General features: G+C 41.6%; 1 protein-coding gene across 7 annotated transcripts in view; it reads left to right on the top strand.

Moving 5' to 3' along the window:
• Window positions 1-982: 982 nt before the first annotated feature.
• Window positions 983-22581, top strand: part of SLC4A10 (solute carrier family 4 member 10) — a 172380-nt gene continuing 150781 nt past the window's right edge. For 4 of the 7 annotated variants that reach the window (XM_080399108.1, XM_080399107.1, XM_080399110.1 and 1 more), the window contains exon 1: window positions 983-14405. In XM_080399108.1, coding sequence (XP_080255234.1) covers window positions 14358-14405 — 48 coding nt within the window. In that variant the 5' untranslated portion in view covers window positions 983-14357. Of the gene's footprint in view, window positions 14406-14466 lie in introns of those variants that run through there. The other 3 variants (XM_080399111.1, XM_080399106.1, XM_080399109.1) reach the window with 2 other exon arrangements.

Raw genomic sequence — 22581 nt, 5'->3', positions numbered from 1 at the left:
ATTTTCCATCTTTCCCTATGACACTGCAACTGTTGAAACATTTAATCTCAGTGCACTAAATCAGTTTCTGAGTTTGTCACAGAGCTGGCTTTGGCTTTTAATTCTTTCTGGAGAGTGACAGGACACATGGTAATATCAGCATCTTACTCTTTTTCTTACTTGATCAATTTGAGTTCAGCCATTGAATTGTGTATACAAGTGGCATGGCCCATTTATTTAGCCACTGATCAGACTATACGTTACTGATCTGAGTAGTACCTTATTTCTCTTCACAGCTGGCAGATGGTTGTTAGGTACAGAAGGATTTTAAGTGGGCGAGAGGGGAGTTTACTGGCACGCATTACTTTTTGCCACCTTTCATCTGTGCACAGTGGCACTGCCTTGCTTCTTCACACCACTTTGGGGCACGTAAAGACTTTTTCCAGTTAAGTGAAACTGAGCCAGCTGGACAAGGTCTGGCATCACCTGGCAAAGTTAACAGTTTCCATAATGATCTACTTACACTTGGAGGGGGAAAAACCTTAACTTTGTGTCCAAGCAATGCTTAAGGAGGAATTGTAATTACGAAAGGCTGCTGTGTCCTGAGCTGATTCTTATCAGAGAAGGGTAAATCAGCTTCAATCTACTGCAGGGTCTTCCAACTCTGTGGTTTGCATTAACTTTCTCACTGGCTCTGTATTTGAGATATGGGAAGGTGAGACTTCAGAATTTTGAGAAGACTTATGCTCATTTCCCATATCTGAACCTTGCTGAGCAGTATGGAAAGGGCCGGGCCTTCTGCAAGCTGACCACCTCTTTTGCAGTGTCTGGCCACTAGCTAGCAAGTACCATAAGCACAACCAATGACCAACATATATTCTGTTGAAAATATCCCTGTAATAGTGTCATGGAAAAAGAACAGTTAGTAGCTTGATGCCTCATATTCATACACTCCAAAGATTGTATATTTTTGTTGCATTTTGCTGGGATGAAAGAACTAATAGCTTGTTTCCTTGTCCTGTTCTTTTCGGGTTCACTTGGTCCTTCTCTCACTTGCATGTATGTTGAATGTCGCTTCTTGCTTCCTCTAGTATTTATTATAAATAAATAAATACAAAAATAATATTGGATGTATAGTTCCTGTCAAACAGGAGGCCTGGATATTAGAGGAATGTAAGACAACGTTCCTATTTTAAAGTTACTCTCCAGGTAAAGTTTCAGGATCAGTTATGTATGATAGAAAAACTCATTCATATGTTCTTCTTCATGTCATTGTATGCACGACAATTAGTGAGTGCCTATTCAAAATGGGGAATATTTTTGATATTTGCTTCTTCTGCAGTGGCAGCTGAGAGTTACTCCAAAATCCCTTGCGTCAAGTATTTTGATGAACTCGTCAGGCCTCTATCTGTGGTTACATGACTAAAGTATTCTTGTAGCTCTGTGTGTCAGACTTCAGATAATTCACCAGCCTATAGAGTTTCAGACAAATGTGGAATTGCCTTTTCACATGACTCTAATGCTCCTTGCTTGAAGCCTTGTGGCTTTGCACAGTTACCGAAAGCTGTGCAAAATGTGTCTTGCAAATTTGGACAAGCTGTTCTTGTCATGTAATGATGATTGCTTTAAATGACTGTAGATTGTGGCAGTATCCCTTGTGTCTCAGAGGTTCTTCATGCTCTTTCTACAGATAAAATTTGGATGCTGAATTCCTTCTTTCCTGACAGCAAATTCTGCAAATTTATTAGTAGTTGGAGAATCTTCTTTATCTTCCTTCTATTTAATATCCCCCAACAGGTATTTACTGTTCTACAGTGTGAAAAGGTTTTCTCATTATTTAAGTCAGCCTGGTGATACGTTATCATTCCTGAATAGTTCTGCCTGGAAAAGGGGTAATTTATTACAGAAGTTTCACAAGAAAGAGAAAAATGTCCTCCATTAAATTGTTTTTTACTACCTCTAGGCATTAAATTATATTCTTTTCTGATTGATGGTAGCCTTGTGATTTGGACAAACAGCAGCAATCAGCTAATGTGAAAATGTACTCCTCTCACCCAAGGGTTTGTTCATGAGCTAAAAAGAAATGGCAGAACTTGGGACAATAGTACGCACAAGGGTATCTTGGCCTGGACTTTACCATTTTCATTATTAGAAAATGTTTAAATTTTGTTAACAGAATTTAGTATTAAATACAATATTAGTAATCATGTATGATCATATATTTACAATTATTTTTGTCATGGGGAAATGGCAGAGTTTCCATACTGAATTTGTTAAACCCCCTTTCACTAATTTTTGAAGTTTTTGAAGATGACCTATGGAATTATATGGAAATGCATTGGTACGATCTTCATTTTGTTTGCTCATTTTGAATGATCTCAAAACATAGAGCATCCTGAAAGATCTTACAGGGAGGTACTCCTCAGTTATGCTCAGCATATCTTGCATCTGTTAGGCTGTCATAGTTGTTATTAGGCAAATGGAAGTTAGACTTCCAATGCTAACAATTCCTCCAGAGGAAGAGCTATTGAACAAACTTGCAGTGTACTTGGTGCTACTGCAGTTCTGCTGCCAGCATTATCATAGCTTAGTGATTTAGGCATGGCTCAGATATGAATGTATGTGCTGTAGTGGTAGGAATATAGTTATATTCTCTGAAATAATTTATATTTTATTATATTTGTTATCTCCAATGCTAGGAACATTGACATGCAAATAAGTGCTCTTTCCTCTAAACAGGTTAACTTTCTGCTAACCCTGAATAGAATTCAAATGACTTAATATATTCCAGTTGTAGCTTCGCCTAAGGATGTGAGAGAAACCAAAGTCCGTATGGAAGGGAAACACCTGTCTTAGTGTGCTGGGAAAAAATGGATATTCTTCTGAACTTGTATCTTTTCACTAGATCTAGCAAGAGGCAACAAAATTCAAGCAAAATATAGGTTTTACAGAAGTAGTTCAGGTATGATGCGAGACATTTGAGATAGGGGTTTCTTGTAGCTGAGACCTGTAACATTATCCTGATAACCATTGTTTCCTGGGGTAGGGCGGAGGAGTTTGTTCTTGTGAGGAGGCCCTGGCCTCTGCACACTTTCCAGTCTCTGTGTTTTCAGTGCTTCTTGAAGTACCTGGGACAAGCCCTGTGCTCTTGGTGTCACACCTGTCTCGGCTGCAGCACGCTATGGCTTCCCCATGTCACAGTTTCCTCTTCGTGGGAACCAGGGCACTGGGGGAGAAATGGTACAATGGTCTTGTTTTGATATGGATATGTCAGAGTGGGAACCATGGGGGCTGAGAAGGTCTTTGGTCCTTTAGACAGTTTAGACATTAGTATGCTACAGTCTGAGGTGTTTGGGAAATTGAGCACAGTTTATGACTTAATTTTGATAAAGGTTTTAATCAGTTCATCACTGTTTTCAAGACATGCAACCTGACGCCACCATCAAATTATGCTCCGAGCAGTGCCCAAAGGTGCATTTCCAGCAGTGCAGTTCAGTCAGTGTGATATTTATGTTTGATGCTTCTGGTGATCCTGATAACCTCATACTTGCACTCTAATGTGTTTTCATGTGTGCAGGGAGAGTCTTAGAGGAATTCGGGAGGCTTTGGCAGCTTCTGGTCCTGCCAGCAGGTGGTAACATACTTTATCTGTGTCAACACGTTGTGTTTTTTAGGAAGAGGCAGTGATTCCTTAGAGTAAAGCCATGAGTACAGGCTTGCTGGGTGTAGTGCAATGGCTAGGGAGTGGATTTACATGTGTCCTTACACTTACAAATCTACAAATAATGTGGTATTTGCAGAAATGGCAAAGAGATTACATGTACTAAATGGCTTGTGTGTCTTTTTTTTAATCTCTTAATGGGCTTAAAGACCCTATAAATAGATGAGATACAGAAACCCTACACTCACTGTCTTAGAGATCCACAGACATGCAGATAAGGTTTGTTGAGAACTCTTAGCAGAGTTCTCTACTGCTCTGGTAAGAATTCATACAAATCATTTTATCTATGTGTTTAACGTTACAAAAATAACTCCTGTAATACTGCCCTATTAGTACTTCTCATTTTTCTCTTTATACCTGGAATTTTAATCTTACAGTTTTTCATCTCAAGGAAGAAAGTACAATTGTATTTGAGCTTAATTTTTGCTTCTTCACCCAGACAAAAGTTTTGAGCTCAGTCCTGTGGTTAGTGTGTTTAATTTTGGTCAAAACTGGATGAAAGTGAAGTTCAGACTGCTGACATTTACCCTATAAATGATGTCTCTCTTTTCAGTTGTAATGCAAGACACCTTGGGGGGGTACTCTGACAGTGTTAGATGTGTCAAACGTGGCTATTGGTATCTGAGCAATTTGTGTGAAATCCTTTTGAAGTCATTGGAGAGGAAAAGGTACTCCTAGATCATGATTCACCTTAAATGTTTACCTTAGGGTGAGATGAATTATAGCTGACAAATGCCTTTTTCTCTCCATAGACTATAAAATGAATTTAGATTGTTTATGGAAATTTAGGCTGTCAATGCTGTAAATATATGATTTGAACAGCCTCCAATTTGTTGATCTTCCTCTGCCTATTTGGGGCCCAAAACCAGGGCCATGTTATTTCAGATGTGGCTTTGCGAGTGCTGAGCAGAGGGGAATAATCACATCCTTGTACTTGCTGGCTGTGATCTTATTAATTCAGCCCATAGAGCTGACCCGTCTTGGTACAGAACTCTGCACTTCTTGCTAAGCTTCTTGAGGTTTCTGTTGGCCCACTCTTCCAGTTTGCTGAGATCTTCATGAATGGCTGCCTGGTCCTCCAGTGTACCAACCACTTGCCCCAGCTGGGTGCCTCTCCATGGGCTTCAGGAGGGCTCATTCTGTTCTGTTACGTGGGCCACTGATGTTAAACACTTGAGGTGTTAGACAGGATCAGCCCCAAAATTGACTGACTGGAGATGGGCACCACTTGTAGCTGGCTGCATTTAGATTTTGAGCCATTGACCACTAGCCTTTGGACCAAAAGGCCCATCCAGCTTCTCACCGCTTTTGTGTTTCACCCATCTGGTTCACACCTCTCTAGTTTCTCTGCAAGGACGCTATGAGGGGACTGTGTTGAAAGCCTTGGTAATGTCAAGGTAGATGACAGTGCTTGCCCTCTTGCCTGCAAATACAGCTGCTTCATTATGGAAGACAATCAGGTTGATCAGGCCCAGCATGCTTGGTTTAGTTCTGAGCTTTAGGACAAAGACTTTGAAGTATGGTTGCAGCTTAGAGAACGTGTGTTACTAATAGCTGAGTATTGGGATCCCTGATGAATTTTTATATTATTGTCACTCTTATCAAACACAATGAAACAGGGCTCTACCACATACTGTGTTGTCTTCCTAAGGGAAACCCAATGTGGTGAAATTCTTACAAACCTAAGGAATTGTTATCATTGACTTCTGTGAGGCCAGCAATTCAGTAAAAACTTCACTTTCTGTGTCCTAATTACCTGCTAATTGGGGAACATGGATGAGTGTGTTCTCCTTGCAGAATTTAAAAGCTCAAGTGAAAAGTATTTCTCTTTAAAGAGAATAGATAACTACTTTGCAGTAACTTTTGCACTCTGTATGAAAGCAATTGCAATTCTTTTCAAATCCCCATTTTTGATTTGAGTTGGCTACTTCAGTAAGGAACGCACTTTCATCTCCTAAAGCCCATTGGACTGTATTGGAGCTGTGCCAGTTTATAGCAGCTGTTGGGCTTGTGAAATCACAAGCCAGTCAGGATCTTGGAGTCTGGATTTCAGGTAAGATATTTTTTCTGGAAATGTAGCATGTGAAAAAATAAAAAGGACATGCATTTCTATTTTGCTAGCAGGTCAGCATTAACACAGCAAATGTTTTACCTGCATGTAGTGGTTAGAGCAGCGAAACTGACAAAAGTGGTAGTTTGAAAGATAGGAAGCGTTTTTAAAGCCAACGCTGTCATCTTTGTCAGTGGTGTGTTACAGGTGGATATAGTTTTTGTGAAAAGCCAGTAGAGAGCTAGAAATGATGAAACTAATAAAACGTGGTTAAAATGAACATTTCCCGTGTTATATGATTTCTAAAGTATTTGTTGTAAAAATCTTGTGTGTGGCAAAAAAGTTGCTCAAGCTGGAAGGAATGTGTGATTAGAAAATACAGTAAGAGTGTTCATGCATTTTTATTTGGTAGCTCAGAGTACGCACCCAAAGGAGGAGAAAATAATCGCATCTGCTAGAAGAACTTGGTATATGATACAGGATCAGGTTCCTACCAGAGGCGATGGGGAGAGTAGCTAGATTGCCAGCTCCATAAATTACCTGTAGCACTGGTCTGATTATTGACAAACTTCAGTATTACATACAATCTAGAGTGGGATTTTTATTCGAATATTTGTAACTGTAGTAGCTTTGTTTTCAAACTTTTAGTTAAGAAATTGCTTTCCGTGGTTCAGTGTCCCCCCTGCCCCTTTAGATTTGGTCTGTGTTGAATTAAGTTTGTATATTGAAAGTTTGAGGCGGAGGGAGGTGGGTGCTTTTGCTGCCAGGAGTAATTGATGTAGCCTAAGTGGTGTTGCAAACAAACCCCTGAGTTGCCTGCAAATCAAAATAAGGTTCAGAATCCCAGCAGCTGGGATAATGCTTCTTACCCAAGCTGTAATGAGAAAAATGGATACAATATTTCAGGCCCCTCTGGAGGGGACTCTGTAGTGTCTGACGAGCAGAATATATGTTGCAAAGTTAATGGTTTGGGGAAATACCTGTATTAGTACATGAGGGTCTAAGCTCATCAGTGGCATGATCAAAAGTAAACACAGGTTCCCTTAGTTTCAGTCTAACCTACAACTGGGTGAAAAAGTACCTTCCTTAATATGTGACCAGGCTAGAAAAGCTTCGTGTCAGTATCTCTTTGATTAAACATGAGTTTAGTTGGTCCATCAACATTACAAGGAAACAAAAATTAGTTCAGGCTTTACTTGTCTTCTATACCAAAGCACATGTCATGCTGTATTTTTTTAATGTATCAGGAAAAAATGTAATCAGTACAAACTTAAACAGGTGAAAATTCTAAGGTGAGATCTAACTGCCACAGAATTTGATAGCAGAATTTCCATAGACTCCATAGAGTCAATACTTCATCTTTCATTTGGTGGTGTTAGGCTTGTCTGGGTTTACAACAGCGTAAGTACATTTTACAGAAATATTCTATTTCATTGTTTTCTTGTGCCTGAAGCTTGGAAATTAATTTGCGTTTTACTTGAAATGCAAATACCAGTAAAAGGTTGCAAATAAACCACCTTTTAAAGGTTACTCTTTATTACAGGAATATTTTTCTCATAAATTTGCACTAATCCCAGTCATCCTCATTGTCCACTTTTTAATATTGTGTGAAATTGTTCACTCTGCTGCTAAAATCTGCTGACAGCCTTTTGAGTGCATTTTGATTTTTGAATTATGAAGGTGGAGAGAGCATCAGAAGGACATAAATGACTGAACTAGGTAGACTTCAAGCATTTCTGCTATGGCAACACTTTAAAATGTGTAGGCAGTTCTTTTATTCAGTTTTGTAGCTAAGGAAGCTTAGCTGTGAATATTTGATGGGTTTTTGAGAATTGGATCTCAACTGCAAGAGTTGGGGTACCATTTTTGCTGAAACTGTGTGGAAATCTGGACTTTGATGTACAGAAGCTATGAACTATGCCTTTGGTGTGAATCTCATTGTTAATTCCCTGTTAATCTGGTTTTGGAGCAAATAGGGGAGCCCCTGGCCTGGGACAATGCTAAGTTAAAGGAAGCAACTCATCCTATGTGTATGTGTTAGGAAGGGTGAAGGGAACCCATGCTTGAGACTCCCTGAAGGCGTGATGACGATGACACCACATTAAATAAACACTGTTCTGGTATTCCTTTCATGTGCAATCTTAACTTCCTAGCTGGGTAAGACAAAGCCAAATATCTGTGTAAATTCCCTGTCCAAATCTAACAGCTCAGGCATGACGCCATGCAAGCTCTGCGCTGCTTCAAAGGCCCACGTGGCTTGGGTGAAGATGAGTCTAGCTCTCATGGCTGAGAGCTTCTGTCTCTGGGATCAACACAGATAGCTTTAGTGTCTTAGGTATACATGCAAAATATTACTGTTCATAAACTGTACGCATCTCAAAGCATAGCTCTTTTGAGTTATGTGAATACCTATGGAAAAGTTTCTGGCTGAAGTTTTATGACTTATGCTTGATCACAGTAAGGCCATGTGATCAGTGTGTTCCATCAGAGAAGCTGACAGACACCCTGCTGAAATGCTTATAGTCTAAGGCAAGTGACAGACAAAAGATATGATTAGGATTCAGAAGGTGAAAGTAGGTACATGCACTTCATAATATTTACTTTAGTGTGTATGCACAAATTTGAAATATTACAAACAAATAAAACCACAGCCAGCCTCATCCATCTTTCCCAATAGCCATCATCAGTCCCTGTAGATGCCCTTGTTAGGAACTGTCCTTGTGGTGCAACGCTCAAGGGAATAATCATGTTTCATGATGTGGAAATCATGGGATGATCCAGAGGTCAAAGGTCTGTGGTCTGGCTTCCGAATACTACATTGTTAAGCCAAGTTTTTAAATACTGTGGTGTTTCAGTGCAAACGGGAATAGGTCAGAGGAGCCATGAAGATGATGCGGTCTTCTCTTGGAGTAAGGAATTAGAAGCACTATAAAGGAAGAGAAGTAACAATACAGTACCTACCTACATAAAGAAGAAGTTCCTGATGTTAGAGGACTTCCTGGCCCTGGAATAAAAGATGTAGCAAGATCCAATGACTTGAAGCTCAATCTAGACAAATGTTGTCTTACATTTTTAAGATACGTGTTTATTTGTAGTTTGCTGTTAGAATAACTTCGCAAGAAACAGTGTATTATCCCTCCCCTGCAGGTTTCAAAGTAAGATAGCTTAATCTTTCTGAAGGATTATTTAGGTCAGTGACTAATCAGGGCCTGATTCAACGTATTTTATTTAGAAAGTCGGATTAAATGGATGATAAGTCCGAGGAATTTCTTTCACTTGAAAAATAAGCCCAGAAAGGCTAGCTATCTTAATAATTAGCAAGCTAATGTATTGATTCATTCAATGTATTATTGTATTTTATTAGGTAAAGAGTCTTTAAAACCTCTTGATTTGCTTTTAGATTTTAAAATAGCGTTCTCTAATACTAACTTAGCAAATAGCAACAATCAAAGGCCCAGCTTAGAGTCAGAATGCCATAAAAATCATAACCTTTGGTAGGTGATCCATTTTGAGGAAAATTAAGGAAGTAATAAATATTTGGTGCTCTTTACCAACACAGATTGTCTCACTGTGTTACAGGAGTGGTAGGATCGGGCTTGTGGACACAGACATATTTAATTGGCATTACTTTTTTTGGCTGAAGAATGTGAGAAGTTATATTAGTGAGACAATTATTAGAATACTTTCTTCCAGTTCTGATGCCAATAGAAAAAAAGAGATTATGTTGCAATCGAAGAATATATCCCAATCAGCACTGAACCTTTTTGGATCGTATTTCAAATGAATTAACTTAGAGTCAAATAATTTCATACAGAGTATATTAGCAAAAGAAAGAGCTGTTATTGCATTCCAATGAAATGAGAAACATAACTGAGTACCACCTGTCACAAAGGCAGTACAATGATCCAGATGGTTATTTATTTTCAGATAGAGAAGAAAAATGGAGAGAGGAAAAACTGCTGCCAGAATTTATGGTTTTTTCCCCCTCCCCTTTGTTACCTTCTTGTCAGAATAGTTTCTCTAATTACAGGGAAAATTTTTTTCTTAGGAATGGGTGGTATTGATGGGATGTTCCTTTTGATACCTAAAGGTAGTTCACTTATTTTTATTGGCGTGAAATGCAGTTTGAGGTCCACCCATTACTATTTCATCTTGTATGATCAGTAAGACAAAAATAGAATGAAAAGGATTTTGGCTGCTTGGTAGTGATTTCTCTTCCCCTTTGAAGCTTAGAAATTAATTTGCAATTTTACTTGAAATAGAAATACCTGTAGCAAGCTGAAAATAACCTGCATTTTTTAAAAAAAGGTTTCTCTTCATTAAAGAAATATTTTTGTGATAAATATGCACAAGATGAACATTCCAACTAACGTGTATTGTGCGTGCATCTTATTTACCAGTGTATTTGAGGCTCGAGCTTAGGCAGGAATTAAGAGCAGGCAAACTGATCTAACCCTAGTCCTTCCTGATTTTGAATATTGTGTGAAATTTTTCATTATGTTGCTAAAATCTACTGGCAAACTTGTTAGGTCTGACAGAGTGCAGGTTCTTTTTGGAATTAAGAACATTGTGAGAGTATTGGACATAGATGTAAATGAGTGAACTAGGTTTCAAGCTTATTTCTACCATGGGGACATTTTAAAGTAAGTAGTGCTCATGTTCAGTTTTGTAACTAACAACTGTGTGGAAATCAAGAGTTCACTCTTGCTTAGTAGCAATTCCAACTCCCTCTCTATCCTGGTAGAGTGACATATTTTAAGGCTAAACTGGGAGAAGAGCCAATACACCCAGGATATCTTCCTAGAACAGGAATTGTATTTGGAGAAATGGTTTAAATAAAGCATTTGTTTTAAATTATAGCTGTATTTTGATCACAAAATGAAAACTGACAGAAAGGTATGACAGTAAAAATGTGAGCGGTACTGGGCCAGTAAGTGACGCTAGGTTGCTGTGACAGCTTTTATGCATATATGAAAATATACCTGTACAAATAGCATTGTTTATTATATCAAAATACCTTCTTGGGACTTAGGTGGAGGAGAAAGTACCTTCACTCTTGATAATTAGGGACTACTCTTCAGGTAGAAAACCAGAACTTTTATTACAAAGACATAATAAGAGAAGTACTGTAGCACCTCTCATGAGCTTGCACTATGTGATTTTTAGGTTTTTCTTTTGGAGCTGAATCTTACCTTGCATCTGTTTTGTATACACAGTACTATGTCAATGATGTTCAAGCCAGTGGGAATTATTTATATCCCTGACCATTTTTATGTCAAACCCAGATAGGTAGGTTATGCCATATGCCTCCAAGGTCTATGCTATATATCTTCAAAGTACTCGGACAATGGGCTGAGCCCTCTGAATTGTATTTCCCCTTATATATAAAACATACTCCTTGCGAGCAGATTTTAAGGAATGAAACCTCTGTTTGGTGGGGTTTAAAACATTGGCTGTGACTCAGGAGAACATCTGAGTTACTGGCTTGCTTCAGGCTGCAGGCAATTTTAGGAAGAAGAAGAGTAGAAGTCAACTTTTGCTGCCTTTATTCTCTTCTGAAATATGACATCAGACAGGGATCAGGTCAGTTTCTGACCAAAATTCAGAATGTTATTGATCGAGAAAAGTATTTTCCCTTTTTCCCAAAGAAGTTTGCTTTAGGAGTTTTATTTTTATAAAACTAAATGTAGAAGTCCTTGCTATTTCATTTATGTACTGCACTTGAAATATGTGTAAAGATAAAATCAGAGTCTGACGTATGTCAGAAAAGTATTTATTTCAATCGCATACCCGAGATATTCTTAAAATCTTAAGTGTATTTGCACGTCATTATTTCATAACACCTGCTCTTGTGTTCAAGTTTCTCAAATTATTGATGACTTGAGAACCTCCTCTTTTTTCCTTAGCCTTCATGTACAAAAGCTTGAAAATATTACCTAGTTGTGTACTAAAAGTTCAAACTTGATACCAAAGCCTGTTCTGTCTCATAATTTTAAAGCTAATTCTCTTGGAATGAGAAATGGCATTACTACTTTAGTAGAGTAATACTGCAAGAGAAAATTGCTGGACATGTCTGGGAGTATGGCTCACATCATGTGCATAGTGGAAAGAGCCAACTTGAAGAAAGGGAAAACAATTCATGTTTAATTACAAAGCAATAATAGAATAAATGCTACTTTCTCTTCATTCTCTCTTTGGTGTGGTGTGCTGCTACGATGTTACTAAAAATAAATTAGTAGTTTAGTTATGTTTGATTAAAAATAGAACTTTCAGCTCAGTCCTTTATGTTTGCCTGCTTTTGTATATGGAAAGCCTTTGTTGCTTTTGGGTTCAAAGTTTTGGATCTTCATATTGAAGCATGTTTCTCACAGCTGTTGAAAGAGTGACTTGCACTTTGACTTTGGCTGTAAATTTGTGGCTTTGTAGCTGTGGAGGTCTGATATTTTTGTGTGACTGGAGCAGGACTATACAGAATGATTTTGGGAGGTTTGTTATTTCACAGGGTTTTCCCATATTTCATCTATGATTCAATAATGGCAAACTCCTGACTGTAAAGCACTCTGCAAAGAACCTTCGCAAAAACAATTACACGACTGATCCTAATTCTCTTTCGGTGGCCCATTCAGTAACTCATTTGTAGCTTGTGTGAATGGTGCTTGTGGTCTTGATCCTGTTTCTCACTGTGAAATGCTGGGGAATAGCATCATGTACACAGTAATCAGATACTCTTCCTCACAGTCTTTGTAGAATTTGATTTGTTTTTGGGCTTTGCTTTTAGATGTGTATGCGAGAATTGGGGGAACCTTTTGGGGACTGGAATATGCATAAATGCTATTGAGCTGGATGTATTGCAGTACCATATTAAAAAATGCTCTTGGACAAGCTTGAGATATTGAGGCAGAGAAAACTAAGGATGCTTACACTAGTGTGTGTTGAAATAGCTCTCTGTAGACTGAAGAGTTTTGGTTTTCCCAGTTTCAGAAGTAGTATATTCGCTTTAAATCTTTTTTTCTTTAAAGAAGGAAAATAATTTCTAAACAAAGTCCTTTTCCAGCTTCATCATGACTTTTATAGCTTAATTATAAGCTCCTACAAATAGGGGTTTACTGCGCAAATGCTGACACAGCCTTACCTCTAGTGACCTGAATGGCCTCCTATGATAATTACTGTAGATCCGTAATCGTGTTATAAAAATATGCATCTGGCTTCTGTCCCAGAATCTGGACCACAGTGTTGTCTGTCTTTCTGTACAGTGTTACATGTATGTATCGCTTTGTACAAAGACCAAATTCTCAGTTGTGACTCAGAACAGTAGCTCCTTTCTTTGCAAGAACCAGCTTTAACTCCCCTTTCCTTTATACTGCCTCCCCAGCTCTATGTCTTGCTTGGCTGACGTACAAATAAATCAACCTGGAAGGTCTTTAGGACACTCGAAGAACATGCCTCATGGCAGATGACATTAAATCAGAGTTAGCAAAACTGCTTATTGATCTACTTTCAGACTGCAAAGGACATCCAAGACGTAGGAGATGGCCTGGTGCTTTGGCAAGGAAATCAATGTTAAAAGGGAGACAGAGGTTTACTTGTGAGCTTATTTTTCCTAGTCAGGTGTCTGTTTGTGTTGATTCTTATGCACACAGGTTTGGATGGGCACGTTTCTTTTGGGAGATGTGCCGGGAAGTGATGTGCATGGGAACTTCTGTGGCTTGGCTGTCTTGGTAGGTAGCATTGTGATTGTGTCCTTAATAACACAAGTACCAGGGGGGGAAGCTACCCTTATGCTCCCGCGGGTAGCCACGTTTAGACTTGGTGTGGCTGAATGTGACCACTGAGTTGCAGAGCGAGGTAGCCTAGGGGAATCTAAATGTGTTAGCAGGCTCGAATGGAAAAGCTGGGTGAAGAAGGGGGTAAGACTCCCCATTAAAGTAATTGTAGCCAGAAGGATGTGGCAATCGGATGCGTGTTTATCACCTGCAGGTAAAAGGGAACGGTGGGGTTGTTCTGGTGGGCGGTGGGACAGACCTCTGGTTTGAGGGTGCTGCCTGTGTCTCAGGGTCAAAGCCTGGCAGGACCGCGCGGGCGGTCGCTGCTCTCGGCGCTCTTCTGACGCCGATTACATGGAAACGCGGCTTGGCCGAGACCTCGCCGCAGCAGCGGCCCTGGGGTCCGCGGCCGAACCGTAAAGCGACCCGCCGCCGAGCCGCCCCTTGCCGCTTGCCGCAGCGGCGCCAGGGGCTCCGCGGGTCCGCTCCCGCTCGGCCGCGGGGACCGGACGGCGCCCGCCGGCGTAGCGGTGCCGTGCGGGGAGGAGCTCCCGCGCCGCTTGGCCGTGGCGGCCGTGCGGGGGCGAGGCCCGCCCGCCTTCACCGCCCCGCCGGGGGCGGCGGCAGGATCCGGGCGCATCCCGCAGGTGGATCCGGCCGCTGCCCCCCCGCGCCGGGCCCGGCGGTGCGCGGGGCCATGTGACTGCGCGCGCTTCCTGCCTCCGCGCCACCCGGTCCGCGGCGGCGCGCGGAGCCCAGCGCAGCCCAGCGGCTCCCGCAGCGCCCGGGGAGCGCGCCCCGGCGGGCGGGCGGCGGGAGGGCGCCGCCGCGGCCCCGCCGCCGCATGGAGACCCAGGACCAAGGGGCGCAGATGGAGCCGCTGCTGCCCACGGTACGGCTGCCGCAGCGCGGCCCCGGCCGCGGGGGGATGCGACGCACCCCGCAGGGGAGGCAGCCGGGGCCCGGGGGGGGGGGGGGGGGCGCGTGGGGGGCCGCCCTCCTGCCCGCCGGTGCCGGGGTCCGGGGTCGGTTTCTCGATGCGTGGGGAAAAAGGTTGGCTCGCCCCGGCGCCGGGCGATGCGGCGGAGGCGCTCGGGGATGGAGCGGCGTGTGTGTGTGTCCCGCCGGGGCTGGCACCCTGCCCGCCGGCTCCCCCCGTTTCACCCGCCCCTTTTCCCTCGGTGCCCTCTCCGCATCGCCCTGCCTCCGACATCTCCGTTCTCCGGTGCCCCCTTGGCCCCCTGCTCCCCGGCGGTGGGGCAGTGCTGGGGGCGCAGCACCGGTGGGCTGCTCCGTGGGGGTCCCGCTCCGGAGCTGGGGCTGCCTCGCGGGTCCCCGGCCCCTCCTGCCTCGCAGCCCGCGGGGGAGCCTGCCGCGGTCTGGCCTCGCACGGCAGCGCCCGGATCCCGCCGGGTGCCGGGCTCCGGGCTCCGCGCCGCGGTGTCGCAGTTTCCTGTGCCCAGGCGTGGAGCTGGTCACCTGGGGCTCGCTGTCATCTGGATACCCTTGCCCCCGAGCACGCTGCGACTGCACAGCCGCGGCCGGGCAGTGTTTCCCAGCAGATAGGAAGGGGTCAATTGGTGGGGGACTTGTCACGCTGTTAGATCAGCGGGGACCCTCTTTCCTGTCTGGCCTCCCCGAGACACAGGGTTTGCCCCCACGCACAAGGTGTAAGTGCGGGAGTCGATCTTGATTCTGTTTAGGAGTGGTGGTTCCTGCCTTGCACTGGGAATCTGTCTGTCTGGGGCAGGGAGAAGTCTGTCACGTGTGTCCACGAGTGTCTGACTGTGTGTACGCGTCCCTGGGAGCACACCGCATAGGTCTGCAGAGGCTTTGCTGGCTCCTGAAATGGCTCTGTGTTAGCATAGTGAGCTGCACAACGTTGGCAGAGCTTGAAAGAGATGAGTCTCGCCTGCTGCAGGTTGATGGGATGCGCTCATGGCAAGCCCATTTTTTGTAGGATCTGTTCCCATCATCTGTTGATGTGGTCCGTTTTGCAATCAGGTGGCAGGTTGCTAAACAGTGTGGGGTTATCTCTGGCATCTCCTTTCTCCTTGTGGCGGGGACAGTTTTTCCTGTTGCTCTCTGGATGCCTTTTGTGGATCCTGATTCCTGTTACTTGCTGCTCTTGCAGTTTCTGACACAGGAGTAGAATAAGGTCCTGTCTTTTTGACTGACAGACTGCCTGCCCACTTTCTTTCCTTAGAGAGACAATTCAGTGTAAATCCAGTTTCCATGTAGCTCATGATAACTGATTCTGTGGAAGGTTTAGTCCTCAGTGTTTCATGCCAGTGCTATAGTTTGCAGTCGGTAGCAGTCTCGCTCATACCTTGCTAGCCTATGCGCTGGTCTTGCTTTGTCAATGTTTGTTGTCTCTGGTGGTGCAACAGCCACTGCGCAGGGACTCTAAGGAGTCAGCTTTCAGAAGGTACAATATACAGGATTGCCTTCTGCTGTCTGGCTTTTAAGTTTTGTTCCTCCAGGGCTGTGGACAGAAAAAAGGGCTATTGCTGTGTTTGAAAGGACCAAAGAAAAGAGCATTTCTCGTGTGCTGGTGAGGGGAGAATTGCCTGTGGTTCCCCGTGCAGCCCTGGTTGGCAGAGCCCTGCCCTGGCGCAGTACCTGTCTGCAGAGCTGCACGTCCCCATCAGTGCCATTGCTTGTTTAGTTTATGGCCTGGTTCCCACCTCCGTTTACTACAGCGAACTAGTTTGACAGCTGTTGTGTTTGCTTCAAGTTGGGAAGGGAGACTTCTGTATTTCATGTAATATATATACTGTGGCACGTCCTCTTTCTAAGGCCTCTCTTGCTCTTGCTGTTTCTGAGGGGCTCTGCAAAGCAACAAGGCAATGTTGCTTTCCTGCCACAATGATGGTAAAGGCACAGCTCCTTCAGTCTTTGAGATTTCTCTGTCCTGGTGGCATTTTCTCTGTGCAGCAAGCAATAAAGTGTGTGTATGTGCTCTGGCAGTCTCCACCTGGCTGATGATGGTTCTGCCAAAAGGCAGAAATGCCTTTTGCATGGTGGGAGTCTTGTACCTGGAGTCATGGCAGAGTGTAAGGAGCAGGAATTGGTGCCAACTTCAGCACCGTTAGCCTGGGAGGTAACGCTGTGGCGTAGCAGTTACCTTTAGAGTACTTCTGTTTAGGGATCAATCCTCATCTTGACTGGAAACAAACAAACAGGAATGCAAGCTGTAAAATGGGTGCAGTTCTCTTCCCAAGTGTCGTCCCAGTTCAGTGGACTCTGGGTATGAAGAAAAAGGCTCCTAGCTGAGCTTGTTTCCTTCAAGGGCATAGTCTTACAACTTTGGTATATGCAACACAGTTTTTTTTTTTTTTTTTTTTGAAACTGTAAAATGATACATTTTAATTGTTATTTATAGTAAAAAGATAGCGAGGGTAGTCTTTGATTAATTTTATCTTTTAATGGTGCTCAAAGATTGTGAAGCCTCAATATAATTTCCCACCAAAATGCCACAATCTGTACAGAGTGGAATCTATTTTTGTGGTAGTGTTAGTCATATGTTGGTATTGCTTTATTATACAAGCTTTTAATTAAAACCCCCAATCCGTAGCAATTTGCAAAATGATAAAATACATTGTTGCCTGTGGTTTTGAGGAGTTAAATAATTTCCTTATCTGTTTCTTTTCACAAACTCCTTTTGGAAACAGTTCTTACATAGTGACAGAAGCTTTGTTAACAGGCTGCTGCTTCTCAATTTTTATTAGAAATCTATTGCAAATTGTCTGTAAGTGCAGTATTCTAGAAATAAATGAAGAAGGCAATTTTTCGCCTGGAAACAATTTGTTCAAACTACTCTTGAAAATGCAAATAAAGTCTTATTTTTATTTTTCAATACATATACTAATATGGTAACAAAATGCAGACTTGTATGCTTTCTGTATCATCTAATGTTTTATTTATCAGTCATCAAGTGTATTTTTTCAGTGTGTTTATTCAGTGCTTTAAAATAGTTGTGAGTAATTGAAAGATTGCTGAGGAGTCATCATTTGTTTACAGAATGGGAGAAGCAATCTGCAGGTCTTCTCTACAAAGATCTTTTATTGATTTCTAATCAAAGGACCACATATTGTTAGTTTGTCAGTATGCATGTATACCTCATTGCATGTAAATTATTTTGCAAATTTTCACTTATGGCAGTGTATTCATAGCAAAATTTATTCATAGAGTATTTGTTTCTGTCTGTTCTGGATCTCTTGTATGCAAGTCAAAACTGGCTTTCAAACCAGGATTGTTATCTGACGGAGGTTTGGTATTTCAGATGTAAGGAACATGTATAGGCAAAGTGTAGATATTTTTGTTAACTATGTTTATGCTTGACGTGTTGTTTTCCTGTTTTCTGAAGGTAACATTAAAACCCACGTATGTAAAGCCAAATTAACTCTTCCTCTCTGAGTTTGTATTCTCTTGCCTTCCTCATTCAGTCTTAAAATTCAAAAGCTGTTTTGTTTTATGCATTTGTTTGTTTATTTTTAAAATCTGGTACATACAAGACCTTAAAGCATGATGTTGCTGATATATGTCCACAGATGTATATGTATGTAAGATGCATATGTATGCGCTATGGTACGATGTGATATCTGTGCGGTAGGTAAGATATTGTTTATATGAAGTATTCTTGTCGTTGCTGCAAATGGCACGCAGTTATTACTACTGAGGCCTCTACGTGGGAGAACAGCATAGCGAGATCTTGGGTAGTAACTATTTTTAATGTAGCAGGTGAGTGTGGGAAGCTGCTCATACTAACAGGCCAAATTCTTTTGCTTTTGTTAATGCTGAGTGGGACCTCCGATGAGTCTCACAGATGAAATGTATTGCTCATTACGAGAATGGATGGCAGAGCCTAACCCCACAGTTTGTGTAACAGTACTAATTCCCAGTTCACTTCACCAAAATCTAGCGTTATAACAACAGTTTATAGCAAGGCAAGTTTATAGAGACTACAGGAATGTTGTGATACTTTTGGAAAAATAAAGAGGCAGTATTACGTTTTCAAGACAAGAATACTGAGATAATGGCTCCACTGAAAATACAACCCCAAAACCTAATTATAAATATAAATTTAGGATTGAATTGCTGCTTTGGGTGTTTTCTTTTTTACTGCCTGATCCCAAGTTCTCAGTGAAATATAAAAAGGAATCTTTTCCCAGGAAAATGCTAGAATGAAAGGAAGTAACAATCACAGAATCATAGAACGATTTGGGTTGGAAGAGAGCTTGAAGATCACCTAGTTCCAGCGCCCTGCCACGGACAGGGACACCTTCCACTGGACCAGGTTGCTCAAAGCCCCATCCAGCCTGGCCTTGAACACTTCCAGGGATGGGGCATCCACAGCTTCTCTGGGCAACCTGTTCCAGTGTCTCACCACCCTCACATTAGAGGACATCTTCCTAATACCTAATTTAAATCTATGTATTTTCAGCTTAAAGCCAGTCCCCCTAGTCCTGTCATGACATGCCATTGTAAAAAGTCCCCCTCCAGCTTTCCTGTGGGCCCTCTCTAGGTACTGGAAGGCTGCAATAAGGTCTCCCTGGAATCTTCTCTCCTTCAGGCTGAACAACCCCAGCTCTCTCAGCCTGTCTTCACAGGAGAGGTGCTCCAGCCCTCTGATCACTTTGTGGCCCTCCTCTGGGCTTGCTTCAGCAGGTCCGTGTCCTGCTTATGTTGGGGGCCCCAGAGCTGAATGCAGCACTCCAGGTGGGGTCTCACAGGAGCAGAGCAGAGGGGCAGAGTCACCTCCCTCAGCCTGCTGGCCACACTTCTTTCGATACAGCCCAGGATTCGGCTGGCTTTCTGGGCCAACAGGAGCACTAGTTTATTAAAAAAACCCAACAATTTCCTCCCTTATATTTGCCAAAGTCATGATTAAAAGAGATTTCCCTGCATCATACGGTCTGCTGTGGTGTTACTGTTTAAGAATAATCGGCAGCCTAATACATATTTGTTCAAAATGAAGAAACAGTATGACTACTGTGTGGAAACCATCCTGCTTTAATGCACCTGTGTCTGGTTTGAGTTCTTCCCCCAATTCCTACTTGTTGAATACATGCTTTCAATTTCCTCTGCTAATAATTGTATCTTCCCTTTCTACTTTCTCCTTTGGAAGAACTACAGAATCAATTCTAAAACAAAATACTTTAATGCTTCTTAAATAAGTAATGTTTACGACCTCAGAGGATGAGAGGGTTTAAGCAGGTGAGGGAAAACTTAATCCACTGTAAATCGTCTTGAACAATTAGGTGTGTATCTGATATGAGAAGAGAAAGCCAAAGGCATAGCATGTTTCTTTCATTTCTGTAATACACGGTAACATATGTGTTCAGGTCTGCACTGTAAAAACCCATGACTTTCAAAGAATTGTGCTGTTGTGACTTCCTTTGCAATAATAAAGCCATTTTTATGTTGTTCAAATTAGTGGAGGACTGAATGTGTTCAACACAATTTTCAGCATTGTTGAAGTTTAAGTTATTCTCATGAAATGAAAAATAAGCTTAGCATATTTAAAGGTGATTAAAGTCCACCTTGCTTCTAAAAGAATGTTGATTAGGATAAGCAAGGTGAAAGCTGAACAAGATGATAAATGCAATTCCTAAAAACAGAAGGAAAGAAGTGTCTGGGGGGGGGGGGGGGGGGCGGGGAAAGAAGTTGCAGGGTGAAATGAGGGTAAAATTGTGAGTGTTGAGGGATTTGTGCAGATTTGGAGAATTGAGGACATTATGGCTGGCTGTGGTATGAAGGGAAAGAGGGAGCTGATTAAGTTGCATCGGGAAGAATTGGTTTGGTTATGGCGTGGGAAAGAGGTGGAGGAAGAGAAGCAGGAAAGCCAGCCCATGCCCTTGCACAGCTGGGGCAAAACTGGGTCTGGAATCCTGATTCTTCCATACCTTTGCCGATTTCCCTGTTCACCTGCTGCAGCCTTTTCACTTTGTTTGATTAGCTGTTTATGAGACATTGCAAAGTTGATTATAAATAGATTTTGGAATCCAGTGGAGATGTGAAAGATATGTCAAGGTTTACAAGTTCTCAATTTTAATCAAACAGAGCTGCAAAGAGACAGGCACAGTAGCATGTTTAGGAGAAATGAAGTCCTCAAGATATATGAGGTAACATTTGGCATTTGTAAGGTATTAGCTGATTAGCACAGTATTATGTGCTGTGTCTCGAGAAAAGAGCAACGATTGTAGAGCAGTTCAAGAACAGCAACAGAAATCAGCGTGGGCCTAAAAAATATGAAAGATTTGAGGAAACTGGGATCCCTTAACCTGACCATGGAGATGTGCATGTTTAGTATGTAAAAGGCTGCTACTGCAAAAAAGATGAGCTTGTTTCTTCTATCTCTGCTCAATAGGAAAAGAGGAAATGGTTATGGGACAATATTAAAAGCAAGTTAAGCTGTCTGATGCTAAGGATAATGAAGCAGTGGAACAAATTGTCTGGGGTGTTTGTGGAATCTTCATTACCCATCTGTAAGAACAAGTGAGAACAGATATCTGACAGGAAAGACACACGTACAGTTACTGTTGCTTCAGGGCTCAGTGATGGATTGAAGACCTCGCGAGATCTTTTCCAATCCTATCATTCTGTGACAAGGGCTTACTCTTGTCTTTTTGGAAAAAATATTTTACAAAGGGATGATATATTATAAACTGAGGAGAAAGGAGCAGTTTATCTGGATTATGAATGTTGATACCTTCAGTTAAGTCCACCTGAATCTTAAATTTAGTGTAAACATTTACATTTGCTATAAACACATTCAATGTGTATATTAAAAAGAGATGCTTATCATTCATCCAATTTTTGTGATTGCAAGCAGGTTTTAAAATACAAAAATATAAAATGTAACGTTATGGATTTGTATCTGCAAAATGATAATCTTAAATGTAGATTTTTAAGCCTTTGTGGAGTCCTGTTGACTTTTTAAGGAGTATGGGAGTCTGTCTGCATCAGTGGGGCTGCAAGAAGTTCCAGGACGAGTTTCACTGGGAGCAATCACTCTGTAACTGTCACACTCAAAAATGCCAGAAAGTATTGCACATTCGTGTCGCTTTTTGGAAAGAGATTAGGATTGTTTTGCACCTATTTCTGGAAACTTGTATTAAAAGTAGTCAAAATGCTGTAAATTAAGAAAAAGTGATCCAAAGCCGTTGTTATGAGTAATTGTTACAGATACCATTCACCAATAATTGTGCTAGATTCTCTCTAGAGGCATTCATAGTCACTGAAACTATGTAAAAATGGGGAAAAAAGCCCCCAAACCCTGCTATTAGATTCTGGCAAAAATAGAAAATAGATACTGAAACTGTAATTAGTCTGTCAAACTATGTCATTAAATTCAATAGCAAAATGCCATGTCATTTCTGGAGAGGAAGATGATATGTACATATAAACTTCCTTTTCAACATATGAATGTGTTCAAGGGTTTTATTTTAGAAGGAAGCAGCCATCTGCAGGGATGTGATTTCATGTCAGATCTTTCCTAGTGAAACACAGAAAACTCTGTGATGGTTTTATGGTGTTAAGGATGTTTATAGTGTTGTAAACATCAATAGGAAATAAATGTACAGTCAGGGAGATTGTATATCAAATTATAAGTGCTTTGGATTGTTTTTATTGGTACCTATTAGTAGTTTTCAAATTTTTTCTTTATAGAATCAAAGAATAAATCCACAGGGAGATAAAAATAACTTGAGGATTGTTCTTTCTTCTTTTGAGGTTCAGGAGAATGCTACCGGTAAATCTGAATAATTGGATTTATGATTGTAAAATACAAATTAGAAATAAAAAGGACTGCATTATATTGATGTGCTCAGTATCTGTAAGATTCCGTAAAATTTTCAGTTTTGTTAGTGGACTGAAACATCAAGCTTCTGAATACTGAGGTGGAACTATTTCATTCTGTAAAGCTGTATTTCTGTTGTAAAATGAAGCAGAAAGAAAAATGTAATTCCAGAATAAGATCCTACAGGCTCTCCTAGATCTGCTCGGACCAAAGATGCAATTGATAAATTTGTGTTAGAGTGTATTTCTAGAAAGAGGATTTTATT

This window comes from Falco punctatus (genome assembly GCF_963210335.1).
Source record: "Falco punctatus genome assembly, chromosome: 8".
In the NCBI taxonomy this organism is placed as follows: Eukaryota; Metazoa; Chordata; class Aves; order Falconiformes; family Falconidae; genus Falco; species Falco punctatus.
The sequence above is the reverse complement of the archived record's forward strand: the minus strand, read 5'-3'. Positions and strand labels throughout refer to the sequence as shown.